The sequence below is a fragment of the Tachyglossus aculeatus genome, chromosome Y4 (assembly GCF_015852505.1).
Source record: "Tachyglossus aculeatus isolate mTacAcu1 chromosome Y4, mTacAcu1.pri, whole genome shotgun sequence".
Lineage (NCBI taxonomy): Eukaryota > Metazoa > Chordata > Mammalia > Monotremata > Tachyglossidae > Tachyglossus > Tachyglossus aculeatus.
In genome coordinates this window covers 13,115,774-13,141,082 of record NC_052096.1, presented here as the reverse complement: position 1 = coordinate 13,141,082, position 25,309 = coordinate 13,115,774, and the positions used below count along the sequence as shown (strand labels likewise).

At 52.3% G+C, this 25,309-nt stretch overlaps 1 protein-coding gene across 1 annotated transcript; it reads left to right on the top strand.

Annotated features, from left to right (window-relative positions):
• The first annotated feature begins 3,911 nt into the window (after positions 1-3,911).
• KHDC4 (KH domain containing 4, pre-mRNA splicing factor) lies at positions 3,912-23,133 on the top strand. The gene is given in 14 exon segments (XM_038768504.1): positions 3,912-3,934; positions 4,332-4,692; positions 14,735-14,814; positions 14,895-14,947; positions 15,085-15,251; positions 15,483-15,694; positions 15,787-15,847; positions 17,558-17,615; positions 17,725-17,978; positions 20,357-20,461; positions 20,464-20,583; positions 20,855-20,970; positions 21,084-21,175; positions 22,527-23,133. Coding segments are annotated over 14 exon segments (1,902 nt in total). The 3' UTR covers positions 22,727-23,133.
• The last annotated feature ends 2,176 nt before the right edge of the window (positions 23,134-25,309 follow it).

The window sequence follows — 25,309 nt, the reverse complement described above, 5'->3', positions numbered from 1 at the left end:
TCTCTGGGCCTCAGTTTCCCCCTCCGTAAAACAGGGATTAAAAGCCCCACGAGGGGCCACCTGATGACCTAGTCTCCATCCCGGCTTGGCCACTTTTTTTTTTTTATGGCATTTATTAAGCGCTTACTATGTGCAAAGCACTGCTCTAAGTACTGGGGACGTTACGAGATGATCAGGTGGTCCCACGGGGCGGCTCGCAGTCTTCATCCCCATTTTCCAGATGAGGTCACTGAGGCCCGGAGAAGTGAAGTGACTGGCCCCAAGGCACAGAGCCGGGATTTGAACCCGTGACCTCTGACTCCAGAGCCCGGGCTCTTTCCACGGAGCCACGCTGCTTCTCTGTCTCTTCTCTCGCTTGTCTGCTGTGTGACCTCGGGCAAGTCACTTCGCCTCTCTGGGCCTCAGTGACCTCATCTGTAAAACGGGGATTGAGACGGTGAGCCCTACATGGGACAGGGACTGTGTCCAACCCGACTGGCTTGTTCTCAACCCCAGCGCTTAGTACAGTGCCTGGCCCCTAGTTAAGCGCTTAACAAATACCATCATCATCATTATGATTACCCCAGCGCTTAGTACAGTGCCTGGCCCCTAGTTAAGCGCTTAACAAATACCATCATCATCATTATGATTACCCCAGCGCTTAGATCAGTGCTCGGCACAGAGTAAGCACTTAATAAATACCATCATCATTACTCGGATTACCCCAGCGCTTAGAACAGTGCTTGGCACAGAGTAAGCGCTTAACCAATACCATCATCACTATACTGATTACCCCTGCGGCTTAGGACAGTGCTTGGCACATAGTAAGCGCTTAACAAATACCATTATTATTATGATGATGATGATGATTACCTCAGTGCTTAGAACAGTGCTTGGCACATAGTAAGCGCTTAACAAATACCGTTATTATTATTATTATGATTAACCCAGCACTTAGAACAGTGCTTGACACATAGTAAGCGCTTAACAAATACCATCATCATCATTATGATTACCCCAACGCTTAGATCTGTGCTTGGCACATAGAGCTTAACAAATACCATTATTATTATTATGATGATGATGATGATTACCTCAGTGCTTAGAACAGTGCTTGGCACGTAGTAAGCGCTTAACAAATACCATTATTATTATTATTCTGATTAACCCAGCACTTAGAACAGTGCTTGACACATAGTAAGCGCTTAACAAATACCATCATCATCATTATGATTACCCCAACGCTTAGATCTGTGCTTGGCACAGAGTAAGTGCTAAACAAATATCATTATTATTATTATTATTACCCCAGTGCTTAGAACAGTGCTTAGCACAGAGTAGGCGCTTAACAAATACCATATCATCATTATTCTGACTACCCCAGCGCTTAAAACAGTGCTTGGCACACAGTAGGTGCTTAACAAACACCGTATCATTATTCTGACTACCCCAGCGCTTAAAACAGTCCTTGGCACACCACAGTAGGCGCTTCACAAATACCATCATCATTATTCTGATTACCCCAGCGCCTAAAACAGTGTTTGGCACACAATAGGCGCTTAACAAATACCACCATCATTATTCTGATTACCCCAGCGCTTAAAACAGTGTTTGGCACACTGTAGGCACTTAATAAATACCATCATCATCATTATTATTATTATTACCCCAGCGCTTAGATCTGTGCTTGGCACAGAGGAAGCACTTAACAAATACCATTATTATTATTATTAAAGATTATCCCAGAGCTTAGAACAGTGCTTGGCACAGAGTAAGCGCTTAACAAATACCATCATCATCATCATTATTATTATTATGATGATGATTACCCAAGTGCTTAGATCAGGGCTTGGCACAGAGTAAGCGCTTAACAAATACCATCATTATTATTATTACCAATACCAATTACCAATAATAATAATAATGATGGTATTTATTAAGCGCTTGCTCTGTGCCAAGCACTGTTCTAAGCGCTGGGGAGGTTACAGGGTTGATCAGGTTGTCCCACGGGGGGAGCTCACGGTCTTAATCCCCATTTTACAGATGAGGTCACTGAGGCCCAGAGAAGTGACGTGACTTGCCCAAAGTCACCCAGCTAACAATTGGCAGAGCCAGGATTTGAACCCATGACCTCTGACTCCAAAGCCCGGGCTCTGTCCCACTGAGCCACGCTGCTTCTCTATTAATAATAATAATAATAATAATAACTATTATTATTATTACCCCAGCACTTAGAACAGTGCTTGGCACATAGTAAGCGCTTAACAAATACCGTCATCATTATTACTATTATTATTAAGATTACCCCAGCGCTTAGAACAGTGCTTGGCACATAGTAAGCGCTTAACAAATACCGTCATCATCATTATTATTATTATTATGATTACCCCAGCGCTTAGATCAGTGCTTGGCACATAGTAAGCGCTTAACAAATACCATCATCATCATTATTATTATTATTATGATTACCCCAGCGCTTAGAACAGTGCTTGGCACATAGTAAGCGCTTAACAAGTACCATCATCATTATTACTATTATTATTAAGATTACCCCAGCGCTTAGATCAGTGCTTGGCACATAGTAAGCGCTTAACAAATACCATTATCATCATTAGTATTATTATTATGATTACCCCAGCGCTTAGATCAGTGCTTGGCACACAATAGGCGCTTAAAAAATATCATTATTATTATTATTATTATTACCCCAGCGCTTAGATCAGTGCTTGGCACATGGTAAGCGCTTAACAAATAACATCACTATTCTGTTATTATTACGAGGTAGGAGAAGGCCGTCGAGGACATGCGCCCTGAGCCCCTCCGGGGCCGCCTCTGTGCCAGGCGGCGCTGCCAGCACTAAAGATGGCCGCCGCGGAAGGGGGGGGGCCCTGGACGTCACGACGTCGCGCGCGTCCCCTGACGTCACAACGTCGCGCGCGCGCCTCCTGGACGTCACGACGTCGCGCGCGCCTCCTGGACGTCACGACGTCGCGCGCGCGGCCCCCCGGACGTCACGACGTCGCGCGCGCCCACTGTTGGGTAGGGACTGTCTCTATATGTTGCCACATTGTACTTCCCAAGCGCTTAGTGCAGTGTTCTGCACACAGTAAGTGCTCAATAAATACGATTGATTGATTGATTGACGTTGCGCACGTCCCCTGGGCGTCCCGACGTCGCGCGAGTGCCCACTGTTGGGTAGGGACTGTCTCTATATGTTGCCAATTTGTACTTCCCAAGCGCTTAGTACAGTGCTCTGCACATAGTAAGCGCTCAATAAATACGATTGATTGATTGACGTTGAGCGCGCCCCTGGACGTCACGACGCCGCGCGCGCCTCCTGGGCGTCCGGACGTCGCGCGCGCCCCCTGGACGTCACGACGTCTCGCGCTCGCGGCCCCCCCCTTACGTCACGCGCGCCCACTGTTGGGTAGGGACCGTCTCTCTATGTTGCCAATTTGTACTTCCCAAGCGCTTAGTCCAGTGCTCTGCCCACAGTAAGCGCTCAGTAAATACGATTGGTTGATTGATTGACGTTGCGCGCGCGGCCCCTGGGCGTCCCGACGTCACGCGCGCCCACTGTTGGGTAGGGACCGTCTCTCTATGCTGCCAACTTGTCCTTCCCAAGCGCTTAGTCCAGTGCTCTGCACATAGTAAGCGCTCAATAAATACGATTGATTGATTCATTGATTGACGTTGCGCGCGCCCCTGGACGCCGCGCGCGCGCCCCGAACGTCACGACGCCGAGCGCGCCACCCGGGCGTCCCGACGTCGCGCGCGAGCGCCCCCCGGACGTCACTACGTCGCGCGTGCGCCGTGACGCCCTCGCGGGCGGACCAATGGGAGCGCGAGGAGCCGGAAGTGACGTCGGCGAACGACGGGGGGAGGGGGGCGGGCGGCGGTTGGCGGGCGGCTGAGGCGAGGAGCCGGTCGCCATGTCCGCGGGGAGCGGCGGCGGGTGAGGAGGAGCGGGGAGGGCCGGGGGTTGGGGGAGGATGGGGAGGACGACGACGACGACGTCCCCCTCTCCATCCCCCCGTCTTACCTCCTTCCCTTCCCCACAGCATCTGTATATATGGTTGTACATATTTATTACTCTGTTTATTTATTTATTTATTTATTTTACTTGTACATTTCTATCCTACTTATTTTATTTTGTGGGTGTGTTTGGTTCTGTTCTCTGTCTCCCCCTTTTAGACTGTGAGCCCACCGTTGGGTAGGGACTGTCTCTATGTGATGCCAATCTGGACTTCCCAAGCGCTCAGTCCGGTGCTCTGCACACAGTAAGCGCTCAATAAATACGATTGATTGATTGATTGATTGACGAGGCTGACGGGGCCCGTCCTCTCCCTCAGGCGCCGCAGCAAATGGGACCAACCGGCCCCGCCGCTGTTCCTGCCGGCCCCCGGGGAGCCCCCGGCCCCGCCCCCGTCGGGGGCCCTGGACGCGGCGGCCGCCGTGGCCGCCAAGATCAACGCCATGCTGGTGGCCAAGGGGAAGTTGAAACCGCCAAACGCCGCCGCCGCCGCCTCCGGGGGGGCCGCCGGGATTACCGCCGCCGCCGCCGCCGCCTCCGAGAAGCCCCCCGCCCCGGCGGGGAAGGGCCCCAACCCCAACGGGAAGGGCAAGGACGACCTGGTGGTGGCCGAGGTGGAGATCAACGACGTCCCGCTGGCCTGCAGGAACCTGCTCACCCGGGGACAGACGCAGGACGAGGTCAGGACGTACGGGGCGCTCAGTAAACCCTCCTCCTCCTCATCATCAATCGTATTTAGTGAGCGCTTTGTGAGCGCTCAGTAAATGCGACTGATGGTGATGATGACACGGCGACCGATCAATCCATCAGTCGTATTTATCGAGCGCCGGCTGTGTGCAGAGCAATCAATCAATCGTATTGGAAGCGCTCAGTAAATACGACTGATGGTGATGATGACACGGCGACCGATCAATCCATCAGTCGTATTTATCGAGCGCTGGCTGTGTGCAGAGCAATCAATCAATCGTATTTATTGAGCGCTTCGTGAGCGCTCAGTAAATACGACTGATGATGGTGACACGGCGACCGATCAATCAATCAGTCGTATTTATCGAGCGCTGGCTGTGTGCAGAGCAATCAATCAGTCGTATTTATTGAGCGCTTCGTGAGCGCTCAGTAAATACGGCTGATGGTGATGACACGGCGACCAATCAATCAATCATCAGTCGTATTTATTGAGCGCTGGCTGTGTGCAGAGCAATCAATCAATCGTATTTATTGAGCGCTTCGTGAGCGCTCAGTAAATACTGATGATGATGACACGGCGACCAATCAATCCATCAATCGTATTTATCGAGCGCTGGCTGTGTGCAGAGCAATCAGTCAATCGTATTTATTGAGCGCTTCGTGAGCGCTCAGTAAGTACGACTGATGGTGATGATGACACGGCGACCAATCAATCCATCAGTCGTATTTATCGAGCGCTGGCTGTGTGCAGAGCAATCAGTCAATCGTATTTATTGAGCGCTTCGTGAGCGCTCAGTAAATACGGCTGATGGTGATGATGACACGGCGACCAATCAATCCATCAGTCGTATTTATCGAGCGCCGGCTGTGTGCAGAGCAATCAATCAATCGTATTTATTGAGCGCTTCGTGAGCGCTCAGTAAATACTGATGATGATGACACGGCGACCAATCAATCCATCAGTCGTATTTATCGAGCGCTGGCTGTGTGCAGAGCAATCAATCAATCGTATTTATTGAGCGCTTCGTGAGCGCTCAGTAAATACGACTGATGATGATGACACGGCGACCGATCAATCAATCAGTCGCATTTATCGAGCGCTGGCTGTGTGCAGAGCAATCAATCAATCGTATTTATTGAGCGCTTCGTGAGCGCTCAGTAAATACGGCTGATGGTGATGATGACACGGCGACCAATCAATCCATCAATCGTATTTATCGAGCGCTGGCTGTGTGCAGAGCAATCAATCAATCGTATTTATTGAGCGCTTCGTGAGCGCTCAGTAAATACTGATGATGATGACACGGCGACCAATCAATCCATCAATCGTATTTATCGAGCGCTGGCTGTGTGCAGAGCAATCAATCAATCGTATTTATTGAGCGCTTCGTGAGCGCTCAGTAAATACTGATGATGATGACACGGCGACCAGTCAATCCATCAGTCGTATTTATTGAGCGCTGGCTGTGTGCAGAGCAATCAATCAATCGTATTTATTGAGCGCTTCGTGAGCGCTCAGTAAATACGACTGATGATGATGACACGGCGACCAATCAATCAATCAGTCGTATTTATTGAGCGCTGGCTGTGTGCAGAGCAATCAATCAATCGTATTTATTGAGCGCTTCGTGAGCGCTCAGTAAATACGACTGATGATGATGATGACATGGCGACCGATCAATCCATCAGTCGTATTTATTGAGCGCTGGCTATGTGCAGAGCAATCAATCGTATTTATTGAGCGCTTACTGTGTGCAGAGCACTGGACTAAGCGCTTGGGAAGTCCAAGTTGGCAGCACGCAGAGACGGTCCCTACCCAACGGTGGGCTCACAGTCGAGAAGGGGGAGACAGAGAACAGAACCGCACATACCAACAAAGTAAAATAAATAGGATAGAAATGTACAAGTAAGATAAATAAATAAATACAGTAGTAAATATGTACAACCATAAGCACTGGAGCACTGGACCAAGCGCTTGGGAAGCACGAATTGGCGACACGTAGAGACAGTCCTTATCATCATCATCATCATCAGTCGTATTTATTGAGCGCTTACTATGTGCAATCAATCGTATTTATTGAGCGCTTACTGTGTGCAGAGCACTGGACTAAGCGCTTGGGAAGTCCAAGTTGGCAACACGCAGAGACGGTCCCTACCCAACAGTGGGCTCACAGTCGAGAAGGGGGAGACGGAGAACAGAACCAAACATACCGACAAAATAAAATAAGTAGGATAGAAATGTACAAGGTAAATAAATAAGTAAATAGAGTAGTAAATATGTACAACCATAAGCACTGGAGCACTGGACTAAGCGCTTGGGAAGCACGAATTGGCGACACATAGAGACAGTCCCTATCATCATCATCAGTCATATTTATTGAGCGCTTGCTGTGTGCAGAGCGCTGGACTAAGCGCTTGGGAAGCACGAATTGGCGACACATAGAGACAGTCCCTATCATCATCATCAGCAGTCGTATTTATTGAGCGCTTACTATGCACAGAGCACTGGACTAAGCGCTTGGGAAGCACAAATTGGCGACACATAGGGACAGGCCTTATCAACATCATCATCATCATCAGTCGTACTTATTGAGCGCTTGCTGTGTGCAGAGCACTGGACTAAGCGCTTGGGAAGTACAAATTGGCGACACGTAGAGACAATCCCTATCGTCATCATCATCAGTCGTATTTATTGAGCGCTTGCTATGTGCAGAGCACTGGACTAAGCGCTTGGGAAGTACAAGTTGGCGACACGTAGAGACAGTCCCTATCATCATCATCATCAGTCGTATTTATTGAGCGCTTGCTATGTGCAGAGCACTGGACTAAGCGCTTGGGAAGTACAAGTTGGCGACACGTAGAGACAGTCCCTATCATCATCATCATCAGTCGTATTTATTGAGTGCTTGCTATGTGCAGAGCACTGGACTAAGCGCTTGGGAAGTACGAATTGGCGACACATAGAGACGGTCCCTATCATCATCATCATCAGTCGTATTTATTGAGCGCTTGCTATGTGCAGAGCACTGGACTAAGCGCTTGGGAAGTACGAACTGGCGACACATAGAGACGGTCCCTATCATCATCATCATCAGTCGTATTTATTGAGCGCTTGCTATGTGCAGAGCACTGGACTAAGCGCTTGGGAAGCACAAATTGGCGACACAATTTACCCAACAGTGGGCTCACAGTCTAGAAGGGGGAGACAGAGAACAAAACCAAACAGACTAACAAAATAAATAGATATGTACAAGTAAAATAAATAAATAAATAGAGTAATAAATCTGTACAAACATATATTCATCTATACAGGTGCTGTGGGGAAGGGAAGGAGGTAAGATGGGGGGGATGGAGAGGGGGTCGAGGGGGAGAGGAAGGAAGGGGCTCAGTCTGTATCAATAAATACGATTGATGATGATGATGATGACACGGGGACACGGCGACCACCATCCTTCCTCCTAAAACCCACGTCATCAACCGCTTACTCTATAGTAATGATAAATTATGGTACTTGGGAAGCGCTCACTCTGGGCCAAGCGCCGTCCTGACAAGAATAATGGCATCTGTTAAGCGCCTACTATGTGCCAGTTCTAATAATAATAATGGCATCTATTAAGCGCCTACTATGTGCCAGTTCTAATAATCGTAATGGCATCTGTGCTCTGCACATAGTAAGCGCTCAATAAATACGATTGATGATGATCTGTTAAGCGCCTACTACGTTCTAGTTCTAATAATGATAATGGATTAAGCGCTTGCTCTGTGCCAGTTCTGATCATGATAATGGTATTTATTAAGCGCTTACTCTGTGTCAGTTCTGATCATCATCAATCGTATTTATTGAGCGCTTACTGTGCGCAGAGCACTGTACTAAGCGCTTGGGAAGCACAAATTGGCAACACATAGAGACAGTCCCTACCCGACAGTGGGCTCACAGTCTAAAAGGGGGGAGACAGAAAACAAAACCAAACCTACTAACAAAAATGATAAATTATGGTACTTGGGAAGCGCTCACTCTGTGCCAAGCGCTGTCCTGATAATCAATCAGTCAATCAATCGTATTTATTGAGCGCTTACTGTGTGCAGAGCACTGGACGAAGCGCTTGGGAAGCACAAATTGGCAACACATAGAGACAGTCCCTACCCGACAGTGGGCTCACAGTTTAAAAGGGGGGAGACAGAGAACGAAACCAAACGTACTAACAAAGTAAAATAAATAGAATAGATATTTACAAGGAAAATAAATCAATAAATAGAGTAATAAATATGTACATACATATATAGAGGTGCTGTGGGGAAGGGAAGGAGGTAAGATGGGGGGATGGAGAGGGGGACGAGGGGGAGAGGAAGGAAGGGGCTCAGTCTGTATCAATAAATACGCTTGATGATGATGATGACACGGGGACACGGCGACCACCATCCTTCCTCCTAAAACCCACATCATCGACCGCTTACTCTATAGTAGTGATAAATTATGGTACTTGGGAAGCGCTCACCCTGGGCCAAGCGCTGTCCTGACAAGAATAGTGGCATCTGTTAAGCGCCTACTCTGTGCCCGCTCTGATCATGATGGTGGCATCTATTAAGCGCTTACTACGTGCCAGTTCTGATAATGATAATGGATTAAGGGCTTACTATGCGCCAGTTCTAATAATAATAGTCATGGCGTTTATTGAGCGCTTACTGTGTGCCAGTTCTAATCATGGCAATGGCATTTATTAAGCGCTTACTACGTGCCAGTTCTAATAATGATAATGGATTAAGCGCTTACTATGTGCCAGTTCTGATGATGATAAAGGCACTTATTAAGCGCCTACTATGTGCCAGTTCTAATAATGATGATAATGGATTAAGCGCTTACCATGTGCCAGGTGTAGTAATGATAATGAATTAAGCGCTTACCATGTGCCAGTTCTAATAGTAATAATGGCATCTATTAAGCGCCTACTATGTGCCAGTTCTAGTAGTAATGGCATCTATTAAGCGCTTACTTCGCGCCAGTTCTAATAATGATAATGGATTAAGCGCTTACTATGCGCCAGTTCTAATAATAGTAATGGCGTTTATTGAGCACTTACTATGTGCCAGTTCTAATCATGGCAATGGCATTTTTTAAGCGCTTACTACGTGTCAGTTCTAATAATGATAATGGATTAAGCGCTTACTATGTGCCAGTTCTAATAATGATAATGGCACTTATTAAGCGCTTACTATGTGCCAGTTCTAATAATGATGATAGTGGATCAAGCGCTTACCATGTGCCAGGTGTAGTAATGATAATGGATTAAGCGCTTACCATGTGCCAGTTCTAATAATAATAATGGCATCTATTAAGTGCCTACTATGTGCCAGTTCTAATAGTAATGGCATTTATTAAGCGCTTACTCTGCACCAGTACTAATAATAATAATGGATTAAGCGCTTACTATGTGCCAGTTCTAGTAATAGTAATGGCGTAATGGCGTTTATTAAGCGCCTACATGTGCCAGTTCTAATAATGATAGTGGATTAAACGCTCACTATGTGCCAGTTCTAATAACGATAATGTTATTTATTAAGCGATTACTGTGTGCCGGTTTTGATAATGATAATGGTATTTATTGAGCGCTTACTATGTGCCAGTTCTGATAATAATAATGGCATTTATTAAGCGCTTACTATGTGCCAGATCTAGTAATGATAATGGATTAAGCGCTTACTCTGTGCCACTTCTAATAATGATAATGGCGTTTATTAAGCGCTTACTATGCGCCAGTTCTAATAATGATAATGGCGTTTATTAGGCGCTTAGTCTGTGCCAGTTCTAATAATGATAATGGATTAAGCGCTTACCATGTGCTAGTTCTAGTAATGATAATGGATTAAGCGCTTACTATGTGCCAGTTCTTATAATGACAATGGCATTTATTAAGTGATTACTGTGTGCCGGTTCTAATAATGATAATGGCGTTTATTAAGCGCTTACTATGTGTCAGTTCTAATAATGATAATGGCATTTATTAGGTGATTGCTATGTGCCAGTTCTAATAATTATAATGGCATTTATTAAGTGCTTATAATAATAATAATGGCATTTATTAAGCACTTACTCATAATAATAGTAATGGCATTTATTAAGTGCTCACTATGTGCCAATTCTAATAATTATAATAATTGTGCCAGTTGTAGTAATAATGGCATTTATTAAGTGCCTGCTATGTGCCAGTTCTAATAATAATAATAATAATGGTATTTACTTAGCGCTTACTGTGTGCCAGTTCTAATAATGACAGTGGGATTTATTAAGCGCTTACTATGTGCTTAGGACCGGCAACAACCATCCCGGACCCGCCCCTTCGTCCTAATACCGATGACATTTTTCAAGCGCTTACTCTATAATAATAATAATTTTAGTACTTGTTAAGCGCTTACTCTGTGCCAAGCACTGTTCTGATAATAATAATAATGGTATTTATTAAGTGTCTACTATGTGCCAGGTCTAATAGTAATAATGGCATCTATTAAGTGCTTACCATGTGCCAGTTCTAATAATGATAATGGTATCTATTAAGCGCTTACCATGTGCCAGTTTTAATAATGACAATGGCATCTATTAAGCGCTTACTATGTGCCAGTTCTAATAATGATAATGGCATTTATTAAGCGCTTACTCTGTGCAAAGCACTGTTCTGATAATAATAATGGCATTTATTAAGCGCTTACTCTGTGCAAAGCACTGTTCTGATAATAATGGCATTTATTATGTGCTTACTATATGTGCAAAGCACTGTTCTGATAATAGTAATGGCATTTATTATGCGCTTACTCTGTGCAAAGCACTGTTCTGATAATAATAATGGCATTTATTAAGTGCTTACTATGTGCAAAGCACTGTTCTGATAATAGTAATGGCATTTGTTAAGCACTTACTCTGCAAAGCACTGTTCTGATGATAATGGCATTTATTAAGCGCTTACTCTGTGCCAAGCACTGTTTTGATAATAATAATGACATTTATTAAGCGCTTACTCTTTGCAAAGCAGTGTTTTGATAAGAATAATGGCATTTATTAAGCGCTTACTGTGTGCCAGTTCTAATAATAATAATGGCATTTATTAAGCGCTTACTGTGTGCCAGTTCTAATAATGATAATTGCATTTATTAAGCGCTTACTATGTGCCAGTTCTAATAATGATAATGGCATTTATTAAGCACTTACTCTGTGCATAGCACTGTTCTGATAATAATAATGGCATTTGTTAAAGCGCTTACTCTGTGCAAAGCACTGTTCTGATAATAGTGGCATTTATTAAGCGCTTACTCTGGGCAAAGCACTGTTCTAATAATAGTAATGGCATTTATTAAGCGCTTCCTACGTGCAAAGCACTGTTCTGATAATAATAATGGCATTTATTAAGTGCTTACTCTGGGCAAAGCACTGTTCTAATAATAATGATGGCATTTATTAAGCGCTTACTGTGTGCAAAGCACTGTTCTAAGCGCTGGGGAAGTTTCAAGGTAATCAGGTGTTCCCGTGGGGGGGCTCACAGTCTTCATCCCCATTTGACAGATGAGGTCACTGAGGCCCAGAGAAGTGAAGTGACTTAGCCAAAGTCACCCAGCTGACGAGCGGGAGAGCCGGGATTCGAACCCATGACCCCTGACTCCCGAGCCCGGGCTCTTTCCACTGAGCCACGCTGCTTCCCCGCCAAGCACTGGGGAGGTTACGAGGTGATGAGGTTGTCCCACGGGGGGCTCACAGTCTTCATCCCCATTGGACAGATGAGGTCACTGAGGCCCAGAGAAGCGAAGTGACTTCCCCAAAGTCACCCAGCTGACAATTGGCGGAGCCGGGATTCGAACCCGTGACCTCTGGCTCCAAAGCCCGGGCTCCTTCCACTGAGCCAGGCTGCTTCTCGTCATAGCGATGCCATTTATTAAGCGATTACTATATGATGATAGTAATAATTTGGGGATTCGCTGAGCGCTCACTATGTGCAAAGCACTGTTCTAAGCGCTGGGGAGGTTACAAGGCGATCAGGTGGTCCCACGTCCCAGTCTTAATCCCCATTTAACAGTTGAGGGAACTGAGGCTCGGAGAAGGGAAGCGACTTACCCAAAGTCACCCAGCTGACGGGATTTGAACCCGTGAGCTGCGACTCCAAAGCCCGGGCTCTTTCCACTGAGCCACGCCGCTTCTCTCTTGCCTACTGTGGCACCTTGGGCAAGCCCCATCACTTCTCCGGGCCTCGGTGCCCTCCTCCGTCAAAGGGGGATGGAGACTGTGAGCCCCGCGGGGGACAACCTGCTTTCCGCCTATCTCCCCCGGCGCTTAGCACAGCGCTAAACGAATGCCATCGTTATTATTACGATCATTATAGTCTACTGGGAGACCTTGGGCAAGCCCCATCACTTCTCTGGGCCTCGGTGCCCTCCTCCGTCAAAGGGGGATGGAGACCGTGAGCCCCGCGGGCCGACTTGTTGCCGACTTGGACTTCCCAAGCGCTTAGTACAGTGCTCTGCGCACAGTAAGCGCTCAATAAATACAGTTGATTGATTGATTGACTGTGGATCTCCCCCAGCGCTTAGAACAGTGCTTAACAAATTCCATCGCTACTATTACGATCGTTATTCATTCATTCATTCATTCAGTTGTATTTATTGAGCGCTTACTGTGTGCAGAGCACTGTACTAAGCGCTCGGGCAGTACAAGTCGATCATTATTGTCTACTGGGAGGCCTTGGGCAAGCCCCATCGCTCCCCTGGGCCTCAGGGCCCTCCTCTGTCAAATGGGGATGGAGAATGTGAGCCCCGCGGGGGACAGCCTGCTTTCCGCGTATCTCCCCCGGCGCTTAGAACAGTGCTCGGCACATAGTACGCGCTAAGCAAATGCCATCGCTATTATTACGATCGTCATTGTCTACTGTGGCACCTTGGGCAAGCCCCATCACTTCTGTGGGCCTCCGTTCCCTCCTCCGTCAAAGGGGGATGGAGACCGTGAGCCCCGCGGGGGACAGCCTGCTTTCCGCATATCTCCCCCGGCGCTTAGAACAGTGCTCGGCACATACTACGCGCTAAGCAAATGCCATCGCTATTATTACGATCATTATTGTCTACTGTGGCACCTTGGGCAAGCCCCATCACTTCTCTGGGCCTCCGTTCCCTCCTCCGTCAAAGGGGGATGGAGACCGTGAGCCCCGCGGGGGACAACCTGCTTTCTGTGTATCTCCCCCAGCGCTTAGAACAGTGCTCGGCACATAGTACACGCTAAGCAAATGCCATCGCTATTATTATGATCATTATTGTCTACTGTGGCACCTTGGGCAAGCCCCATCACTTCTCTGGGCCTCCGTTCCCTCCTCCGTCAAAGGGGGATGGAGACCGTGAGCCCCGCGGGGGACAACCTGCCTTCCGTGTATCTCCCCCGGCGCTTAGAACAGTGCTCGGCACGTAGTAAGCGCTTAACAAATGCCATCGTTATTACGATCGTTATTATCTACTATGAAACCTTGGGCAAGCACCATAACTTCTCTGGGCCTCAGCTACCTCATCCGTAAAACGGGGGCGAAGACCGTGAGCCCCACGGGGGACAACCTGATTACCACGTACCGTCCCAGCGCTTAGAACAGTGCTCGGCACGCACTAAGCGCTTAACAAATACCATCGTTATTATCTACTATGAAACCTTGGGCAAGCACCGTAACTTCTCTGGGCCTCAGCTACCTCATCCGTAAAACGGGGGCGAAGACCGTGAGCCCCACGGGGGACAGCGTGATTACCACGTACCGTCCCAGCGCTTAGAACAGTGCTCGGCACGCACTAAGCGCTTAACAAATACCATCGTTACTGTTGGCTGGGTGAACTCGGGCAAGCCCCGTAACTTCTCTGTGCCTCAGTTCCCTCGTCCGTCAAATGGGGACGAAGACCGTGAGCCCCGCGTGGGACAACCCGAGTGCTCTGTGTCCACCCCAGCGCCCAGAACGGTGCCCAGCGCGTAGTAAGCGCGTAACGAACGCCATCGTTGCGGTTGTTAATTATCGATGATTCCCCACCCAGATAAGCCGGCTGAGCGGGGCGGCCGTGTCCACGCGAGGGAGGTTTATGACCGGCGAGGAGAAGACTAAAGTCGGGCCGGGGTACGTGTGCGCGGCGGCGGCTGCCGGGGCCGGGGGGCGTCTAACGGGGTGTCGCGGTCTAACGCATAGCCCCCTCGTAGGGATCGGCCGCTGTACCTGCACGTCCAGGGCCAGACGCGAGAGCTGGTGGACCGTAAGTTCATCCGGGCCTGGATGCCGAGCGCTTCCTGCGCGCGGGGCCCCGCGGGACGTCGGCCGGACCCGTCCGGGGCTGGGGGGCGACGGGACGGGACCCCCCCCCCGCCCCCCTGACGGCGGCCCCGCCCGCAGGCGCCGTGAACCGCATCAAAGAGATCATCACCAACGGGGTGGTCAAGGCGGCCACCGGGACCAGCCCCACCTTCAACGGCGCCACCGTGACCGTCTACCACCAGCCCGCCCCGCTGCCCGCCCTGGCCCCCGCCGCCGTGGGCCCCAAGCCGCCCTTCCAGTCGGGGGTAGGTGGGGCCCGGGGGCGCGGACGGAGGACGAAGGAGGCGGCGTCCGACGAAGGGGGGCCCCGCCGATACGGTCCTCCTAGAGCAAAGGGGCGCAGAGAGCCGCCCCCCGCCAGAGCCCGGCGGGGGCCGGGCTGCGGGGCCCCACACGCGGCGGGCGGGCCGGGGGGCGGGCCGGGGGCCGCCGCCCGGGCGCTGAGGGTCCCGGCGGCGGCGGCGGGGGTCCCGCAGATGCACTACGTGCAGGACAAGCTGTTCGTGGGGCTGGAGCACGCGGTGCCCGCCTTCGGCGTCAAGGAGAAGGTGGAGGGGCCCGGCTGCTCCTACCTGCAGCACATCCAGGCCGAGACGGGCGCCAAGGTCTTCCTGCGCGGCAAGGGCTCGGGCTGCATCGAGCCGGCCTCCGGCCGCGAGGCCTTCGAGCCCATGTACATCTACGTCAGGTGAGGGGGCGGGCCGGGGGCCGGGCCGGGCGGGGGGGCCGGCTGCCCCGCGCCGCTGGCTCACCCGGGACCCCCCCCGCCGTCGTCCGCAGTCACCCCAAGCCCGAAGGCCTGGCCGCCGCCAAGAAGCTGTGCGACAACCTGCTGCAGACGGTGAGCGGTCCCGGTCGCCCGCTTCCCTTCCCCCCCGGCTCCATCCCGGCCCTCCGGCTTGGATCTCGGAGCGGGCCTCCTCCCCCCCGGTGTCCGCGCTCTCCCTCGTTCGCTCGGCCCCGGTGCTGGGGTGGGGGGTGTCGTTGCCGGCCGGGCACCCCTCCCCACGAAAGCCGGCTTCTCCAAGCGGCCGATCGTATGTATTCATCGTCATCATCATCATCATCAGTCGTATTTATTGAGCGCTTACTGTGTGCAGAGCACTGGACTAAGCGCTTGGGAAGTACAAATTGGCAACATAGACAGTCCCTACCCAACAGTGGGCTCACAGTCTAAAAGGGGGAGACAGAGAACAAAAGCAAACATACTAACAAATTAAAATAAATAGAATAGATACGTACAAGTAAAATAAATAGAGTAATAAATATGTACAAACGTATATACATATATACAGGTGCTGTGGAGAAGGGAAGGAGGTAAGATGGGGGGATGGAGAGGGGGACGAGGGGGAGAGGATTCACTCATTCATTCCTTCACTCCAGTACTTGTATTTTTTCTTTTCGTATTTATTGAGCGCTTACTGTGTGCAGAGCGCTGTGCTACTGCTACTTACTGTACTACTTGCAGTACCCTCTCAGCTCCCCATTCCCTCTGCACGACTCGCTCTCTTCGCTCCCCCCCTGCCCCCGCGGCATTTATGTATATAGTTGTATTTGGCTCAGGGGCAAAGAGCACAGGCTTTGGAGTCAGAGGTCATGGGTTCAAATCCCGGCTCCGCCAATGGTCAGCCGTGTGGCTTTGGGCAAGTCACTTCTCTGGGCCTCAGTGACCTCATCTGTCAAATGGGGATGAAGACGGTGGGACAACCTGATCGCCTTGTAACCTCCCCAGCGCTTAGAACGGGGCTTTGCACAGAGTAAGCGCTTAACAAACACCAACATTATTATTACTATTATTCTGTGGGCCTCAGTGACCTCATCTGTAAAGTGGGGATGAAGACTGGGAGCCCCCCGTGGGACAACCTGATCACCTTGTAACCTCCCCAGCGCTTAGAACGGTGCTTTGCACATAGTAAGCGCTTAACAAACACCAACATTATTATTAATGCCCTCCCTCTGCCCATCCGCCAAGCTAGCTCTTTTCCTCCCTTCAATGCCCTGCTGAGAGCTCACCTCCTCCAAGAGGCCTTCCCAGACTGAGCTTCCTTCCTCTCCCCCTCGTCCCCCTCTCCATCCCCCCCATCTTACCTCCTTCCCTTCCCCACAGCACCTGTATATATGGATAGATGTTTGTACATATTTATTACTCTATTCATTTATTTATTTATTTTACTTGTACCTATCTATTCTATTTATTTTATTTTGTTAGTATGTTTGGTTTTGTTCTCTGTCTCCCCCTTTTAGACTGTGAGCCCACTGTTGGGTAGGGACTGTCTCTATATGTTGCCAATTTGTACTTCCCAAGCGCTTAGTCCAATGCTCTGCACATAGTAAGCGCTCAATAAATCCGATTGATTGATTGATTACTATTATTCTATGGGCCTCAGTGACCTCATCTGTAAAGTGGGGATGAAGACGGTGAGCCCCCCGTGGGACAACCTGATCACCCTGTAACCTCCCCGGCGCTTAGAACGGGGCTTTGCACGTAGTAAGCGCTTAATCAATGCCGTCATCATTATTATTATTCTCACCGTGCCCCGTCCCGCCCCAGGTTCACGCCGAGTACTCGAGATTCGTGAATCAGATCAACCCGGCGGTGCCGCTGCCCGGTAGGCCGGCGGGGCCGGGTTCGGGGAGGGCGGCCGGTCTCCGGCCGAGGTGGGGGGGAGACGGGGGGGGCCTGTCGCCGCTGATGGCCCCCCGCCCTGTCCCCGCCAGGCTACCCCCAGCCCGCCGCCGTGGCCGGCGTCCCCCCGCAGCCTCCGTACTACCCGGCCGGCGGCTACCAGCCCGGCTGCCCCGCCGGCCCGCCGCCCCAGCAGCCGCTCCCGCTGCCCTACGGCGTGCCGGGCATCGTGCCCCCCGCCGTCCCGCTGGCGCCCGGAGTCCTGCCCGCGCTGCCCGCCGCCGGGCCCCCCGTGCCCACCCAGTACCCCATCCCTCAGGTGCAGCCGCCGGCCATCACTGGACAGGTAAGGCGCGGGCGGAGGGAAACGGGGACCCACCGAGCCAAACCCCGGTCCCCCGGGAGCGTCAGTCGGTCGTACCTACCGTGCGCGGACCGCTGTGCTGAGCGCTCGGGAGGAGACGACGCGACGGCATTCGGGTCGTATCCGCTGGGCGCTCGCCGCGGGCCGAGCACCGTCTCGAGAGAGGCCCGTACGATCATAACCGGAGACGCCCCTTGCCCACAGGGAGCTTACGGTCCGGAGGGCGAGACGGACGTTACTCCCGATAAGTCTGTTGTATTTATTGAGCGCTGGCTGTGTGCAGAGCACCGTACTGAGCGCTTGGAAAGGACAGTTTGGCAGCGGGGAGAGGCGGCCGCTACCCGACACGGTCTAGAGGGTTAGGGACACGAGTGCCGCGGGGCCGGGAGAGGGGAGGAATAAAGGGAGCGAGTCGGGGCAGCGCCGAAGGGAGCGGACAAGGGGAAAGGAGGGGGCAGTCAGGGAAGGCCTCTTGGAGGAGATTCACTCATTCATTCATTCATTCAGTCGTATTTATTGAGCGCTTACTGTGCGCAGAGCACTGGGCTAAGCGCTTGGGAAGTCCAAGTCGGCGACTGTGAGAGACGGTCCCTACCCAACAGCGGGCTCACAGTCTTGAGGGGGGAGACAGATGGTGCAGTCAGGGAAGGCCTCTTGGAGGAGATTCGCTCATTCATTCATTCGGTCGTATTTATTGAGCGCTTACTGTGTGCAGAGCACTGGACTGAGCGCTTGGGAAGTCCAAGTCGGCGACTGTGAGAGACGGTCCCTACCCAACAGCGGGCTCACAGTCTTGACGGGGGAGACAGATGGTGCAGTCAGGGAAGGCCTCTTGGAGGAGAGTCACTCATTCATTCATTCATTCAGTCGTATTTATTGAGCGCTTACTGTGCGCAGAGCACTGGGCTAAGCGCTTGGGAAGTCCAAGTCGGCGACTGTGAGAGACGGTCCCTACCCAACAGCGGGCTCACAGTCTTGACGGGGGACACAGATGGTGCAGTCAGGGAAGGCCTCTTGGAGGAGATTCACTCATTCATTCATTCAATCGTATTTATTGAGCGCTTACTGTATGCTGAACACTGGACTAAGCGCTTGGGAAGTCCAAGTCGGCGACTGTGAGAGACGGTCCCTACCCAACAGCGGGCTCACAGTCTTGACGGGGGAGACAGACAACAAAACAGAACACGTAGACGGGTGTCAAAATCGTCAGAACAAATAGAATTAAAGCTCTAGGCACGTCATTAACAAATCGAATAGCAAATATGTACAAGTAAAACAGAGTAATACATCTGTACAAGGAGAAGCAGCGTGGCTCAGTGGAAAGAGCCCGGGCTTTGGAGTCGGAGGTCATGGGTTCAAATCCTGGCTCTGCCAACTGTCAGCTGGGTGACTTTGGGCAAGTCACTGAACTTCTCGGGGCCTCAGTTCCCTCATCTGTAAAATGAGGATTAAGACCGTGAGCCCCCCGTGGGACAACCTGATCACCTTGTCACCTCCCCGGTGCTTAGGACAGTGCTTGGCACATAGTAAGCGCTTAATGAATGCCATTATTAGTATTAGTATTATTACAAATATATATATACAGGGGCTGTGGGGAGGGGAAGGAGGTAGGGCGGGGGAGATGGGGAGGAGGAGAGGGAAAAGGGGGCTCAGTCCGGGAAGATGAGCCCAGATGAGGAAACTGAGGCCCAGAGAAGTGAAGTGACTTGCCCAAAGTCACGCAGCTGACAATTGGCAGAGCCGGGATTTGAACCCGTGACCCTCTGCCTCCAAAGCCTGGGCTCTTTCCACTGAGCCACGCTGCTTCTCCAAGGCGGGGAGGCGGCCGTCCCCCCCCCAGTCCCGGCCGCCTCCCGCAAGGGGTGGGATCCAACCCGTCTCTTCGGTGGGGAAGTTAGAGAAGCAGCGCGGCTCCGTGGAAAGAGCCCGGGCTGTGGCGTCAGAGGCTATGGGTTCGAATCCCGGCTCCGCCACGTGGCTGCTGTGTGACCTTGGGCAAGTCACTTCTCTGAGCCTCAGTTCCCTCATCTGTAAACTGGGGATTAAGACTGTGAGCCCCACGGGGGACCACCTGATCACTTTGTATCCCCCCCACCAGCGCTTAGAACGGTGCTTTGCGCATAGTAAGCGCTGACCAAATGCCATCCCACTGTTGGGTAGGGACCGTCTCTATATGTCGCCAACGTGTACTTCCCAAGCGCTTAGTCCGGTGCTCTGCCAAAGTAAGCGCTCAATAAATACGATTGATGATGATGATGAAGTTGAGGCTTGGGGGCGGGGGGGCGGTGTGAGCTTCAGGGCTTCGCCGCGGCCGGTCCTCACGCCGTCTCGTGTTGTGTCTTCCGCCGCTGATGGGGCAGCCTCCCCTGAGCGGCCCCTTCCTCCCTCCGGCCCCGGTGAAGGCGGCCGCCGTCCCCCAGCCGCCCCCGTCGCCCCAACAGCAGCAGCAGCAGCCGCCGCCGCCACCCCCCCCCCGCCGCCGCCGCCGCCCCCGCCGCCGCCCGGCCCGGCCCAGCCCCTGGCGCAGAAGAGGCGCTTCACCGAGGAGCTGCCGGACGAGCGCGAGTCGGGGCTGCTCGGATACCAGGTCGAGCGCCCTTCCCCCCCGCCCGGTCCCCGTTGGTCCCCCGGGGTCCCCGGGGGTCGTCTCCGATCCCCATCCGTCGCGTCCGCCCCGGTCGTCGTCTCCCCCGCTCCATCCAACACCCCCACTCACCCGGGACCGCGGGCGCGCGGAGGGGCCGGGGTGGGGGGGCCCGCCGGGGCAGGGGCCGCCCGCGCCCGTCGCCCGGTCGAGGAGCTGGAGCCGGTGATGCAGCGGGAGATGTGCTAATGGCCCTGTGTTTTTCTGCTCATAGCATGGACCCATTCATATGACTAATTTAGGTACAGGCTCTTCCTGCGGCCAGAGCGAGGGCGAGGCCCCAGCAGCCAGGACGCCCGGTTCCTCGGGCAAAGAGCGAGAGAGGGACAGGTAGGGACCCCCCCCCCCCCCCCCCGCGCCGGCCCCGGGGCCCCCGTCCCCCACCGGGGAAGCCCCCCGGCCCCGCCTCACAGCCTCTCCCCCGTCCCCTGTCTCCCGGCCAGGCAGTTGATGCCTCCTCCGGCCTTCCCGGTGACGGGCCTCAAACCCGAGCTCGAGGATCGGCCTGGGTCCGGAGTCGGCGCGGGCGGCCACGGTGAGTCCCGCGGGGGCGGGGGGCGGCCACTCCCTCCTCCCGCTGCCCGGGTTCGAACCGGCGGGGGACGGCGAGGCCGTTCTCGACGCGGCCGAGGACCTGGGGGTGACAATAATGATGATAATGGCGATGGCGTCGGTTAGAGCGCTTACCGTGCGCGCCCCGGAGGTGTGGGCGCGGCGGCGGGCCGCTTTGTGAGAAGCAGCGTGGCTCGGTGGAAAGAGCCCGGGCTTTGGCGGCGGAGGTCCTGGGTTCCAATCCCGGCCCTGCCGTTGTCGGCTGGGTGACTTTGGGCGCAGTTACCTCGTCAGGTTCAAATCCCGGCTCCGCCGCTTGTCAGCTGTGTGATTTGGGGCAAGTCACTTCTCTGGGCCTCAGTTCCCTCATCTGGAAAATGGGGATTAAGACTGGGAGCCCCTGTGGGGCAACCTGATCACCTTGTAAGCTCCCCAGCGCTTAGAACAGTGCTCTGCACATTGTAAGTGCTTGATAAATGCCATCGTTATTATTAGAGAAGCAGCGTGGCTCAGTGGAAAGAGCACGGGCTTTGGAGTCGGTGGTCATGGGTTCAAATCCCGGCCTCGCCAGTTGTCGGCTGTGTGACTTTGGGCTCATAGTCACTTAACTTCTCTGTGCCTCAGTTACCTTATCTGTAAAATGGGGGTTGACTGTGAGCCCCCTGTGGGACAACCTGATCCCTTGTAACCTCCCCAGTGCTTAGAACAGTGCTTTGCACATAGTAAGCGCTTAATAAATGCCATTATTATTATTATTATCTGTGAAATGGGGATTAAGACTGTGTCCCCGTGGGACAACCCGATCACCCTGTAACTTCCCCAGGGCGGTGCTTTGCACGTAGTAAGCGCTTAATAAATGCCATCATTATTATTATTATTATTGTGGGCCCCAGCCCCTCCCTGAGGGTCCTCGCGCCCCCGCCCGCCTCCTTCTCGCCCCACGTCCCCAATCGGGACGCCCGAGACCCCCGGGCCTCCACCCCACCCCACCCTCTTCCACCTTCTTCCTTTTAACTCTTAAAGCGAGAAGCCAGGCACCCCCCCGTGACACCCCAGCTAACTTTCCTTTTTTGTTTGTCTTTTTTCTTTGTGTTTTTTTCTTTGTTCTCTCTCTCTCTCTCTCTCTGCTTCCTTCCACGGTCGCGCCGGACTCGCCGTGCCGTCGCCGGGGCCGCCGCCGCCTGGGCCCGCCGTGGGGGCCGGCCCTCCGCCACGCCGGCCGCTTACCATTAACGACTTTTTTTTTTTTTTTAAATTAACTTTTTCCGGGGTGTTATCTCTCTCCCTCGGGGGGTGCGGGTCGCCTCTCCTTCTCTCCCCCCCCCCCCCCCCAGATTACCCGGCGAAGAAGATGAAGGCGGCGGACAAGGGGTTCGGGCTGGTGGCCTACGCGGGGGACTCGTCGGACGAAGAGGAGGAGCACGGGGGCCACAAAGGGGCCGCTAGCTTCCCGCCGGGCTGGAGCCTGGGCTACCAGTTCCCCTCGGCCCAGCCCCAGGCCAAGCAGCAGATGCCCTTCTGGATGGCGCCGTAGCCGGGGGACGACCCGGAGGCCGCGGCGGCGGCGGCGGTGATGCATGTCCGCGCAGAGCGGGCCGGGGCGGGGGTGGGACCGGGCCGGGGGCGGACGGAGGAAGAAGACGGGCGGCCCCCCGACCCGGCGGGACCCCCCACCATCTCCAGCCGCCCCACCTCTGGGCCCGGGCGGGCCGGCCGTCGCCCTCTCCCCGTCGGGGCATCCCTCGGGGCACCGGGGGAGGCCCAGCCGCCACCTCGGCCCCGTCCGTCCATCCGTCGCCCTTCCTTGGGGCCGGGCGGGGGGCTGGGGGCGGCCCCCTCCCTCCCCGGACCCCCCCTCCCCGGCTGCTGCTGCTGCTGCTGTTGTTGTTGTTGTTCCTCACCGCGCCCCGCCATTGGGTTACAAATAAACGGACAAACGTTGGGCCTGGTCCGCCTCCCGTCCGTGGCGCGTCCCGGGTTGGGGCGGCGGGGTAACGGGGGTGGCAGCGGGGCTCAGCGGAAAGAGCCCGGGCTTTGGAGTCGTCATCATCATCATCATCAATCGTATTTATTGAGCGCTTACTATGTGCAGAGCACTGGACTAAGCGCTTGGGAAGTACAAACTGGCAACATCTAGAGACAGTCCCTACCCGGCAGTGGGCTCACAGTCTAAAAGGGGGGAGACAGAGAACCAAACCAAACATACTAACAAAATAAAATAAATAGAATAGATATGTACAAGTAAAATAAATAGAGTAATAAATATGTACAAACATATATACATATATACAGGTGCTGTGGGGAAGGGAAGGAGGTAAGATGGAGGGGATGGAGGGGGGGACGAGGGGGAGAGGAAGGAAGGGGTTCAGCCCATCGCCTGCTCCGCTTCCCCGCAACTCCTCACTGTCCCCTCTTGTCTGGTTTTCTTCCCTTTTCCCTCCCCGAGGCTCCCACCTGAGTCACCATCACAGTCCGCGTCTGGTAATCCGGGACAAGTTCCACTTGGTTCGGGGTCGTGGGCTCAAATCCCGGCTCCGCCAATTAGCTGTGTGACTTGGGGCAAGTCACTTCACTGGGCCTCAGTTCCCTCATCTGGAAAACGGGGATGAAGACTGTGAGCCCCTCCGTGGGACAACCTGATTCAGTCAGTCAGTCGTATTTATTGAGCGCCTACTGTGTGCAGAGCACTGGACTAAGCGCTTGGGAAGTCCAAGTTGGCAGCATCTAGAGACGGTCCCTACCCAACAGCGGGCTCACAGTCTAGAAGGGGGAGAAAGACAACAAAACAAAACATATCTACTCTATATTTATTCTATTTATTTTATTTTGTTAGTATGTTCGGTTTTGTCTCCCCCTTTTAGACTGTGAGCCCACTGTTGGGTAGGGACCGTCTCTATATGTTGCCAATTTGTACTTCCCAAGCGCTTAGTACAGTGCTCTGCACACAGTAAGCGATCAATAAATACGATGGATGATGATATTAACAAAGTAAAGTGAATAAATACAACTGAAACAGAGTAATTCATTCAATCGTATTTGCTGAGCGCTTACTGTGTGCAGAGCACTGGACTAAGCGCTAGGGAAGTTCAAGTTGGCAACATATAGGGACGGCCCCGACCCAACAGCGGGCTCACAGGCTAGAAGGGGGAGACATGACAAAACAACATATTAACAAAGTAAAATAAATAGAATAAATATCACAGTCTAGAAGGGGGAGACAGACAACAAAACAAAGCATATTAACAAATAGACTAAATATGTACAAATAAAATAACCTGATCACCTTGTCACCCCCAGCGCTTATAACAGTGCTTTGCACATAGTAAGCGCTTAATAAATGTCATTATTTTTATTAGAAGGGGATTTCCACAGAGCCACCCTGCTTCTCATAGTAAGTGCATAATGAATGTCATGATGATGATGATTATTATAATTATTAATGGGGGTAGGGAGCGGGCCCAGGGGTGGGTCTGTGTTCCCAAGCCACCGTCCCTCACTGCTTAGAACAGTGATTTGCACATAATAAGCACTTAATAAATGTCATGATTATTATTATTATTAACAGGGGTAGAGGGTGGGCCCAGGGGTCAACAGAACAAAACATAACAAATAGACTAAATATGTACAAATAAAATAAATAACCTGATCACCTTGTCACCTCCCCAGTGCTTAGAACGGTGCTTTGCACATAGTAAGCGCTTAATAAATATCATTATTAGTAGTAGAAGGGGCTTTCCACAGAGCCCCCCTGCTTCTCATAGTAAGCGCTTAATGAATGTCATGATGCTGATGCTGATGATTGTAATTATTAAGGGGGGTAGGGGGCGGGCCCGGGGGGGGGCCCGGGCTCCCAAGCCACCGCCCCTCACTGCTTAGAACAGTGCTTTGTACATAGTAAGCGCTTAATAAATGTCATGATTATTATTATTATTAACGGAGGTAGGGGGCGGGCCCAGGGGTCAACAGAACAAAACATAACAGACTAAATATGTACAAATGAAATAAATAATCTGATCACCTTGTCACCTCCCCAGCGCTTAAAACGGTGCTTTGCACATAGTAAGCGCTTAATAAACGTCATTATTATTATTATTATTGTTAGAAGGGGCTTTCCACA